Raw genomic sequence first — 12,500 nt, 5'->3', positions numbered from 1 at the left:
TAACAATAAACGTGTGTTTGTATGTGTGTGTGTGTGTGTGTGTGTGTGTGTGTATGCATGAATGATTTAGATGGCAATGAAAAAACACTGTTTATTGATTTTTGATAGATTATACAAGTTTATTTCCAACACATAATGACAATTTACAACAATAACATCATTTTTTATTGACATAAACGTTCTTTATATAAGACATGATAAATGGCACAGTGACAATGCCGAAACAAAAATCAACAAGAATCTTAATAATGCTATGCGTTTAGTTCAAATATTCATAACATCTGCCAGCCAGATAAAACGTACCAACGCACACACAACAATGTGCAAGCTTAAACGTTTATAATCTGAGTGATAGAATTTAGTGAATACTTCTCATAAAAATGTCTGTCTGGCTTAAAACAATAACAAAGAACTGAGTGACGTCAATGTCGTTCCGTCTATAGAGAGATGTGTATAGGGAATGAGATTAGCGGAAGAGTGGCGTCGCTTGATTGGACGTCACCCATAGTCTGTGACGTCACCGGCGGAAAAGTTATTAGAGAGAGAACGTTATGTTGGTTGTGGGCATGCGTCTCTCGTCCTCGGGAAATTAGCGTTTCAAAAGTTTATTTAATCTTCTCTTTCAATTTCAACACATACAGTGAAATCCGCATAATGTCAACACTCTTAAAGTCAACTTCTGCTTAAAATCAAACACTTCTTGCTCGTCCCTATTTTTGTGTTCTCCATTAACCCTTTCCTTACCGACCATTTTCAGTATTTTCCCAAAATGGCAGGCTTACCCAAAAGAAAAATTGATTTTTTAAATTCAATCAAGCTCTCTACAAAACAATTTTATATTCTTATTATATAAACAAAGACCATTCTTCAAAGTTTGTGAGGTACAAAATAAATCTGAATAAGAAAAATTTATATTGTGTCGTAACAAATGTGACGATTTTACTGCAGGTGGTACGGAGAGGGTTAATAAGGGACACAGGCAACATTGCTTAACCAGTTAACTGGCGTACTCCGGAAAGACAAGTATTAAAAAAAAAAAATTAACCAGAAAACTCCTCCTTCAATTCTGGACGCTTTAAATGACTCATATCTTGGTTAAAACTCTCAAACCCGGGACCTAAGAAAGACTTCGCCGGGTCCAACATTTGAGAGTATTTTGCTAAGAGGAGGGTTGTTTAAATCGATCGATAATTGAAGGATGACTTTTCTGGCTAATTTTTTAAATACTATGTGTCTTTCCAGAGTACGGAAGTGGGCTGGTTAACTCACTCAACCCTAACACCGACTATATCCGTAGTTTACTAGTGTTACTTTTACCCCATGCCTATTTATTACATTTTTCTGAGACAAATTACAGGCGTAGTATCAAAGTTAATGTTTTTTTTAGTTTTTACATGTTAATGATATTTGAATAAAAGTATCTATGTTCATGCTCATTTTTAATACATTTTTTTTCTCTAATTTTGAAAAGTAGCAAAAAATTCTAGGATTGAGTGAGTTAAAATCAACCAATCTTTCTTGTCCAGTGGTGTTGGTTTATCAGGGTTCCACTGTAAGGTGACCAACACCCTTCAAACTGTGTTATGTCAGTGTGAATGAACTCAATGCTTTTAATTCAGTCTTTTTGCACGATACTCATTCACACCTGAGTTGAATGGGTGTATTATATTTACATCTGTCAAGTGCCGTGCGCAAAGTCGCAAAGAAGCAAGACCGAGGCTAGAACGTAGGATTTTAAGATTTATTTTCAACAACAATCAACGTGTAACGAACCTCACTCACTTGACTTTTCTCAACAGCACAGACACATCGACTGATCGGCCATTGAAAACAATGTGTAAATTATGTACCAAACAGGTCACGAGTTCAAAATTTTCGCCGAGCTGAACGTCCTTCAAATATCGATCGATTAAAATCCCCCTCATCTTTTTCAAAAACTCTGAAAAACCTCGGACTTTCGTGAAGTCTTTCGTAAGTCCCAGGATTTGGAACAAGATGGGGGTCATTTCACCCAATCTTGAAAGGACGAGTTTTCTGGCTAAATTTTTTAGAAAATGGTTTTTCAGAGTACAACAGAATGCGCTGTTAAGCCAGGTTTTATTGCCGTGTACAATTTATAAGGAACTGTAACTGATCTTCATAGTATCTCTTAAAAGCAAAGATCTATTGTTACTAAAAATAGAAATTTAGTCTGAAAAGAAAAATGACGTATATAAAATCAACAACAATTATTATTAAAAAAACTAGCATTTACAAGGAACAGAGAAATAACAATGGAAGATACATGTGGAAAATATGAGTAAAAGGTGCCGAGGCATCCTTGCCGAATGACTGGAATGCGAAAGGCTCATTCATTGATTAAAATATTTGTTTGTTTTTTTCTCCATGGAATGTGTAAATAGATAGTTATAGTTTAATGTCCAGTCTGTCGCATTCGGAAAAAAAATCTGATTTTATAAATTTTGTCCAGAAAACTGGCCCTACAAATAACGATCCATTAAAATTATCCTCATCTTGTCAACAAAAAAACCCCCAAAAATCTTAAACCTGAGACTTCAGTAAAGTTTTTCTTGGAACCACAGGTTTGAAAGTTTTATTTTTGTTGTTGACAAAATGAGGGGGATTTTAATCGTCGATTTTTGAAGGTCACGTTTTCTGGCCAAAATTTTAAAACCAATTTTTGTTCCAAAGCACAGCATGATTCTCTGATTCGTCGTCCACTACACATTATGAAAGACATTCTTGTTGGATTATAATATAATATATAAATAACATACGACCCGCCGTTTCAGTATGGTATTATGTCAAAAAGAAAAAAAGAAAGAAAACAAAACAAATTATAAATAATAATAATGCTAAAAATCCTCAATTTATTTATTTTATTTTTGACAAGTTAATTTTCTTTTGATTTCTTTTCTTTGCTTTTTGCATTCAATAATACCAACTTAACGGATGGGTTACATACGACGTTTTACATTACACTGGCATCCGAAATGGGTTATCAGGCCTGCAAATAAGTGCACGTCGGTCAGGTATGTATCGAGGTAGACCGGGGTGATTGGTCACAAAATTATAACATTCTAGTCGACACAAATATGTGTGAGCCTAATTGTGACCATTCGTCTCGAAACGGTATTATGTCGGGATGAATAGGACTCCGAAAAGTGACTTTAGAATTAAATTGACAGTAAATACCAATTTTTGGGCTTTTCGATTGTGAAAAAATGCCTTCATTCTCTTACATAACAAATCCAAACAAACCACAAGTTTCATGTTTTTGTCAATAAATTCAATGTTTTTGCACCCGAGTCATCCCGACATAATACCGTTTAGAGACGGTGGGTCACAATTTCAAATCGGTACATATTATAAATAAATAGAAGAAGATGGCGTTAGCTGGGTCATGTGGAAAAAGGGTCACTTCCTAAGACAGCCCTGTACTGGACAGCAGATGGGAAGAGAAAGCGGGGAAGACCCAAAGAAACCTGGCGAAGGAACGTGGAGAAAGAATTAAAGGAAGCAGGCCTTGTCCTTGGAATACAGCCACCACAAAAGCAGCCGATCGCAAAAATGAGAGATGTCTGGTGGATGCCCTATGTGCCTCAAGGCCCGAAGAGGATTAACTAACTAACCTAATAAATAATAGGCTTCAACAGTTGTAACGTCACTTCCCTCATAATGACGCGTGGTAACTTAGTAACTGGCTCTAAACTATCGGAACAATGCCGGACGCCCTTATGAATATTTCTCCGACGAGCATAAAAGCGTATCCAGAGGAAAAAAAAACATTATAAATCTGATCATGTTTTGATTTTAACACATTCTGATCACAAGACATAATATGAAAAGTTTTAGCCAGCATGAAGAATACAAAGTACCGATTTTCTTTGTTTAGACCCACCGTGACATCAGACTATTGAATCCAATTGATAACCCTAAACAATAATATAGTGTAATTTGGAACACGCGAACTCACACACTAACTAACCAGCCAACTCATAATGAGATAAAACTCTACTTCAATGATATTCAATAATACATTATATTAAGTAATCAACCTTCGAAGTCCCAGGTTTGAGAGTTTTTGCCAAGATGAGAGTTTAATTTTAATCATTTTAATCGATCGATAATTGAAAAACAAATTTTCCAGCCATAATTTTAAATACGTGGGTTTTTTCTTTGCACATCAGAAAACAGAAATTAACCTCGGTAACTTTTAAGACTTGTAACAATTAAACATTTATGAATATTTATACTGAAAGAAAGCATATAACTATGTGACATTTGACACTAGTAACGTTTAACTCATGTGATATTTAACGCAATGGTCAATTTACACCTTGTAACCTTTCACCCCGATCTTCCCATTATAATATACAGAGTAGCTAATGATTTCCTCTGATTGTATTCTCAGATGGTCCCACTTCGAGTATAATACTAGAATCCGAGACTACAATGCTAACATCGCGACAAGAAACGTTGGAATTCAAAGCGTATGCATTGTCAAGTAGGTAAACACAGCATTTGAGAATTGATGGTAAGTGTAAGAGAAAGACTATATAAGTATTACACTGTATCAGATTACCATGTCTTGTTCCTTTTTTCAGTAAAAAACACTGGAGTTCCCTTTTGTTATAAGATTCTTTTGATTGCTCTGATAAAAAGAGAATTTAATGAGAGTTTATCACCCAACGTAAGTTAGAAGCTACTAAAACCTGTGCTAAATTTAAGTTATCTATTCCCTATATTTAAAAAAAAATAAAGTAGGGGTTTGACATTGTTCCGTACAGCCAATGTTTTAAAAAGTGAGCTTTATATAGCGCAATATCCACTAAATATGCTCAAAACGCTTTACAAGGGGTCCCTGGTCAATAGGGCCGCCTGTTAGGCAATATTATAATTTTTTGGACAACGACACCGCTGTTAACGGCGGGGTACTCATTTTACACAATATTTGCCAACAAGCACAGAATTACCGGCTAATCTAAAACGTATAAAACTATTTTTTACAGATTGATATACAAGTAACTTGTCAACCTGTCTTAAATTAAGAGTAATTCTATCACCCGTTGGCTCAAATGGTTATTTATGAAATCTGCTAGGGCGTAATGATCGGTCATTTGAGGTCGGCGGGAATCGTCAGCTGGTCGCTTCGATGCCAGATCCATTTGCGCGCACCCACAGACTTTATTACCAGACCGATTTTGAACGTTGATGACTCCAAAGATTCGTCTCGATTTATGTAAATTTCCACAATGCAATGTATAATAATTGAAACAGATGACTGCCTATTCGTAACAGTCTTTATTTCTCTGCAAATACTGCGAGTTCTCCACTAGTACTAAAATTAAACATAAGAGCGAGAGGATGATCACCGACTTGACATAGCCTGATCAAGACACGCGCACTTTGCTATTAAAACCCTCTTGCCACTCCCGAAGTTTCCTGTCTCTGTCAGGCATTTCAGTCTCGGATATGATATGGATCTAATGATTATTAATATACTGCGCCTATAATACATCGCATATTCCCGTTGGAACACTCTATACGCTTTACAACAAAATCTCTAGAATGAAAAGAAACAGGAAACATTATAACAATATTTATGTAGAACAACATTGCCAAATTGCAAGTTTTTGGTCATTTATCACCCAGCACTCCAGGCCGATGTTAACTCAAAAAAAAAAAAATCAAAACATAGCAAAACAAACAAATAAACTAGAGCATTTATATAGAGCAATTTCCGCTGAACGTGTTCATTTAACATATAAGACGAGACATGACGCCTGTAAGGCGATAATACATTTTCCTCCCGACAGATACAACGCTGTTAACGGCCAGGTACTCATTTTACACCTGTCGAGAACGCTGAGAGAGTGTGAGTAAGGAGCCTTTTCCAAGGACTCAACTATGCGCCGCTCAGAGCGGGTCTCGAACCTTGGACCGTCCTATCCGAAGGCGAGTGTCAAACTACTAGACCACATAGACGCTCAGAGTATTCTACATTAGATTATAAAATTGAAAAAAAAATATTGTACACATTATTCGTGATCCTCATGAAGGTCGGAGATCTAGGTGAAAACCCAGTGTAATTAAGGGCCGGATTTAACATTGTTGCAATGGAGAAAATTTAATTTTGCGTTGGTTTGAATCTATTTCCATTATGATAATGAGCCCATATCAATTTAGGTAATCAGGCCTGTGAATATGTACACGCCGTCTCAGATATATCCTTTGTTGTTGTTGTTATTGTTGTTGTTGTTGTATATCCAAGAGTGGGTTGCTGTCCAGATTAATTTGTTCTCCTCATGTATAAGTTAGTCCATATTTTTCTTTCGGTGCCAGCTTCGCCCGTTTTTGCCAGATCATTTGTCAATAATATTGACATCAGCACAGTAAATAAGACCTAGATTGTCAACGCAATAGGAAACCAAAATGCGATGTCAACATCTGGTTCCAATTTGAGGAGTGGTCATATACTTCCAAATAGTTTTGAACCGGAAAAAGAGGAAGATGTGATCCCACGACTTGTCTACCCTATTTTGTCCACTAATGAGATTGTTCATTGTTTATATACTAAACTCTTGTCTACAACATTTATATACGATGCTCTCCATTCTCAGTTCTCCGCCCATGTACATTTATTTCATCAACATGATATTAAATCTCCATGAAAAATAGAGAAAGACTGTATAGGTATGTTTCACTCTGTTAGATTACAATGTCTTGTTCCTTTTTTTTCAGCAGAATATACTGGAGTTCTCTTTTGTGTATAAGATTCTTTTGATTACTCTGATAAAAAGAAAATTATTTTGCTCCGAAATGGCAAATTGCAATTTGTCAACAATGATAATGAGACATTTCTCATTGACGAAATGCAGTTGTAAACAAATCATTTTGCATATTTCTGGAGCACTGCAATCTGTATTTGGTATAACCGGAATTCATATTATCAAAGAAAAATCTTTGTGGATTTTGGAATTTCATGAAAATTAAATCGTTTTGATTGTATCTCTTCATCCGTTATATACAACATGCAGGGCAGTATCGGTCTGAGGCGGCTCATCAAGGTAATCGACTACAGTATCCTTTGGATCGGTATCGTACTCGTCCACATTATTGACCTCATTCAACCATTCCACCAATCTAGCGCTGGCCTCCATGCATAGCTCGTCGTCAAGGCCGTCATCCATGGAATTTTCCGATGCGCCCAGTTTGCCCTTGCCAGCTTTCGGCGTGTTCAGGGCGGACACAGAATTAACCCTGCGCATGCGCGAATACGTTACACCTGCTCTAGAAGAGGTGGAGGTTTTCCTAGCTGGTTTAACAGTAAGTCTATCAATTCTATCCACAGATAAATTCCTAGACATCGACCGATGGTTTTGTTTGGTTTTACTCGCTCCTCTCGGCTTGTGCTCGTTGCTAGTACTTGTCTCATTTTTCACATTACTACTATTATTATTATTTCCTCCACTAATAGTAGGATTGTTTTTACTGCTAGAAATATTATTACTACTCCCATTCATAATATTGTTTTTGTTTCCGTTGCTGTTGTAACTGTTATTAAAGCTATTTCCACCACCACCACCTCCTCCTCCTCCTCCTCCACCGCTATACCCTCCACTATTCAGACTGTTCATACTGTTATAGTAACTATTCCCCAACAGTTTATTATCAGACTGCGACCTCCTCATACGACCTCTGTCGATGAAATCGTCCAGAGTTGAAATCTCCACATCCCCAGCCTCACTCATCAATTTCCTATTGCTTGCCTGGAGTCTCGTGAGTTCCTCCCGACTTCGAATTCCGTTGACGGAAACACATCTGTCCGGAAGAGGATGGATGGAGGGCATTGTGAGGTCATCCGTACCACTGCCTGCTCCATTGAGGAGTAAGTTATTACTGCTGTTGGAGTGAGGCATGTTGATGCTGAGACTGCTGTTACTGTTGACGAGATTACTGCTACTTCCGTTGATGTTGTTGTTGTTGTTGATGTTCTTGCCTTCGAACAGCGTCTCCAGCTTCGACTGAGATCCGCTGTTTTCCGTGGCACACCAGGACAGAGCTCTGGACCCCTTGCTGAGGAATTTGGGGTTTGTGCGGCTCAGGTTAGATCCTGCTGGAGGAGGAGGAGGCCCGCTGCTGCTACCACCGGTACCACTTCCGCTTCCGCCTCCGTAGCCATCTTTATCGCAGTTGGAAGCTTGGCTGAGACTAGAATTGTTTCGCGCGATCAGACCTGAGGATGACAGAATATTGATTCAATTTAAAACACGAAACAACCTTCTTTGTGAACATTAACTCACGCAACCCTAACACCGACTATATACGTAGTTTACCCGGGTTACTTTTACCCCATTACAATTTTCTGAGACAAATTATAGGCGTAGTATCAAAGCTAATGTTTTTAGTTTTTGCATGTTAATGCTATCATTTGAGTAAAACTAGACGTCTATCTATGTACATGCTCAAATTTAATACATTTGTTTTCAACTTTGAAAAGTAGCAAAAATCTCTAGGATTGAGTGAGTTAAGCTGCTAAAAGAAATAGACAAAATTGAATATACCAGCTTGGAAAAAGAACGAAATACCAAATATGGAACTTTTCGGGATCAAAAATCCTTCTTCGGCCAATATTAACAAAAACATTAAAAACATTACTTAACCTAAAAGTATGAAAAAGTTTAATGCGAACGCCGGAAGTGCGTTATGAAGAAGACACCTTCAAATCGAAAGTTATATGATTGCTACAAGCACATCTCGATTGCCTCACGTTGTAAACAAACTGGTTGACCATTTCTTCACTGATGTGGGTACCTGATTATAAGAAACAATAGTAAGTAGCCTAATTAATTCCCATGTAAATTAGATTTCTGCAATTGTTTTGCTCAAGCGAGCTTTCTGTTTACTATTCATTTCGATTTTATGGATTTTTCTGATACGAAGAGTTTCAGTGAGGTTCAGTTTCAGTTTCAGTCAATTTTTATAGAGCTCATTTATAGGTCTAAATAACACATTACTTAAAATCCTGACAGGGGGTACCGATAGATCAGTTGGTAGAACACTCGCTTTATACGCAATGGGACCGAGATCGATCCCCCGGGTGCAGTCGAGATTTTTTTCCCTGACCCCCCCCCCCCCCCCCTTCTCCCGTCCACCTAGCAGTGATTGGATACCTGGGTCTGTTAGATTTGGCGTGTAGTACTTTGCGATAGACTGGCGTCCTATCCAAAGAATAGCAAGCAAAAGGTATTGTCAATTTCACGCTACTATAAACTCCGTCTCCATGAGTCCAATGGCTCAGAAGAACAAATTATAACATCTCAGTTGTACAATCTCCTATAAAATCATCGAAAAAGTCAGTCGAAATTAGAAGTTAGATTATAGTTTAATTTAGAGTGTGAATAACAACAAAAATCAGCAGCAACAGGAAAGAAAAAAAAAACAAAAACAAAAACAAAAACAAAACAAACAAACAAAAAGCAGCTCACTGTTGCCTCCCCCCCCCCCCCCCCTTTTTTTTTTTTTTAAATTATTTATTTTGATTATTTAAGTGACGTAACAGTAACAAGTTATGGTGACCCAGCTCATGACACGTTCAATTCGGTGCAAGGTGAAGGTCGAAGGAAGGTCTGTGACGATGGGTCATGGATAAATGTTGTCGATTCCTGATAACTCGACACAAACGAATGATAACTCCTAATGTCATGGAGGGCATGTGCTTGTCAAACAGATATAAATTACAAGATGTACATTGAGCTTTATTCTCTCTGCTGATGAACGTTATCATCAATGCGGCTATGTGGTCTTGTGGTATGACACTCGCGTTCGGATCGGAACGTCCTGGGTTCGAGCCTCGCTCGGGGCATAGTTGATTCCTTGAAAAAGGATATTAACTCACATTCTCTAACCGTACTCAGGTGTAAAATGAGTACCTAGTCGTTATCAGCGTTGTCCCTGTCCGAAAATAAAATTGTAATATCGCCTAACAGGCGTAATGCCACGTTCTATATGTTAAGTAGTGTTGCTGTTGATCAGCGTCCCCTTGTAAAGCGCTTTGAGCACGTTTAGTGGATATTGCGCTGCTCTATATATTAAAAGCGCTATGTTGTTTGGATAAGCATGATAATATGTGACTGATCGTCAATTGCTTGCTATCCTTTGGATACGACGCTAGTCTATCGCAAAAGTAATTTCCGCCAGATCTACTAAAACACCCAGATACCCAATCACTGTTGGGTGGACGGACAGAGGGGGTCAGAAAAAATATCGACTGCAGCCGGGATCGAACTCGTCGGTCACTTTGCGTGTGAAGCGAGTGCTCTACCAACTGAGCTATCGGACCCCCCCCCCCCCCCCCCCAAAGAGTGGAAGGTCATTAAGTAAATTGCGATCGATTAGCGTGTTTTTTTTTTCTTCATCTATCTACATAAATACAAAGAGATAGTGTTTCAAGTTAACCTAGAGGTTACAAATTGTTGTATTTGTGACCCATCGTCCCAAAACGGTTTTATGCCGGAATGAGCCATATGCTTAAAAAGCGAATTAATATTAAACTGGTCAAAAATATAATTGTTGGCATTCGCACCTTAAAATACGGTCTCCATTCTCCTCAATAAAACATACAAACTCAACACAAGTCTGATATTTCTGGCTATAAATTCAATTTTCAACATCTTAACCAACCCGACTTAATACCGTTTTGAGGCGAAGGTCACATTTTGTCTCCTTTCAAATCATGTCTAATGCCATTGTCATTATATCTATGTTGTTGTTTACGTATCTTGTCGTGTCAAACAAAACATGTTGGATAATTTGTTTTTACTAGATAGTCAATAGTCCAGTAGCGTATAATCTGTGTTGTGAGTGAGTTCAAAACATTGCAGGATAGATATAATAACATCACGAGTGCGATAAAGAAAAGATACACAATTTTTTGACCTTAGCATCACGAGAGCGATAAAGAATAGATACACAATTTTTTGACCTTAGCATCACGAGAGCGATAAAGAATAAATACACAATTTTTTGAGCTTTAGTGAATTTTCCGACGCGGGATGAGCTCGACCTTGGCTGGGAGGGTTGGTGGCTATCTCCGAGGTGAGGAAATATTCAATATTATTGGTCAAAAACTGAATTATACGTAACACTCCAGTTATATAATCTCCTATAAAGTCACCGTTAACTCACTCAACCCTAGAGATTTTTGCTGTTTTTCAAAATTGGAAAATGTATTAAAAATGAGCATGCACATAGATAGTACTCAACTATCATTAACATGCAAAAAACTAAAAACATTAGCTTTGATACTACGCCTATAATTTTTCTCAGAAAAATATAATAAATAGGCATGGGGTAAAAGTAACCCCGGGTAAACTACGGATATAGTCGGTGTTAGGGTTGAGTGAGTTAAAGTCAGTAAAAATTTGAAAATATTAGAAGAATAAATGTTACTTTTAAGTTTGTCGAGATTAGAAACAAAAAAATAAATGAAAGAAACCACCCCCCCCCCCCCCCCCCCCCCAAAAAAAAAAAACAAACAAAAAAAACAAACAAACAAAAAAAAAACAAAATAACAACAACAACAAAACCCAAACATAACAAACAAACAAAAACATCACATTGTTCCTTATTATTCCCCTTTGTTTTAGTTTTTATTATTTAATTGACGTAACAAGTTATGGTGACCTACTTCAATACAAGTTCCGTTTTGTGCAGAGCATGGGAAATTATTTTGAAAGGTGAAGGTCGGAAGTCATTAATTTTTCGATAAACGATTGGTTAACTTCATCTTCAATTTAAATACAATTTCTTCACAGGCCGACATTAATGCTTTTTTAGCTCGACCGGTTTATTTCTATTAGAGACAATAAATGGGATGATTTAGCCCTTTCCTTACCAACTATAGGAAAATCGTCACATTCGATACGATACACCAAACATTTTTCTTATTCAAATTTCTTTTGTACATCATAAAATTAAAAGAAAATGGACAGTGTGTTGTAGAGCATGTTTTGCTAAAGAAACTTTTCTGCTATTATGTCTGAGTGATTGTGTTAGTTGAGTGTGAAGTTTTGGGGAAAATCCTGAAAATGACTGGTAAGGAGAGGGTCAATTTGAAATTTTTATCACTCGTGGATAAGTATTAGTAAGAGTCCCTCTTTTTGATGTAGAAAGAGAGAGAGAGAGAGAGAGAGAGAGAGAGAGAGAGAGAGAGAGAGAGAGAGAGAGAGAGAGAGAGAGAGAGATGCTGGCTTTGATAACAAAGATATCATTACAAAACTCTAGGCCAATGAGTACGGTGAGAATATATGAGTAAAGAGCCTTGTTCAAAGACTCAACTATGCGCCGCTCACTCAGAGCAGCGGGTCTCAAACCTTGGACATTCATGTCCAAAGGCGAGTGTCATACCACGAGACCACATAGCAGCACAAAGAGAACAATTTAAAGATTATGAAAATCCTCACCTTTCAAAGACGAATCGCTGTGGTTTCTTGGTA

General features: G+C 37.4%; 1 protein-coding gene across 1 annotated transcript in view; it reads right to left on the bottom strand.

Moving 5' to 3' along the window:
* Nucleotides 1-1,727: 1,727 nt before the first annotated feature.
* The window catches only part of LOC144957249 (uncharacterized), a 15,653-nt gene continuing 4,880 nt past the window's right edge, over nt 1,728-12,500 (bottom strand). Inside the window, exons 2-3 of the mRNA XM_078888330.1 lie at nt 12,468-12,500; nt 1,728-8,239 (exon numbers count right to left, since the gene is read on the bottom strand). The exon at nt 12,468-12,500 is cut by the window's right edge and continues 228 nt beyond it. Of these exons, the coding sequence (XP_078744456.1) occupies nt 7,017-8,239; nt 12,468-12,500 (1,256 nt within the window). The 3' untranslated portion in view covers nt 1,728-7,016. The remainder of the gene's footprint in view (nt 8,240-12,467) is intronic.

Source organism: Berghia stephanieae, chromosome 11 (genome assembly GCF_034508935.2).
Source record: "Berghia stephanieae isolate SIO BIC M18660-M18661 chromosome 11, UCSD_Bste_1.3, whole genome shotgun sequence".
NCBI lineage: Eukaryota > Metazoa > Mollusca > Gastropoda > Nudibranchia > Aeolidiidae > Berghia > Berghia stephanieae.
The sequence above is the reverse complement of the archived record's forward strand: the minus strand, read 5'-3'. Positions and strand labels throughout refer to the sequence as shown.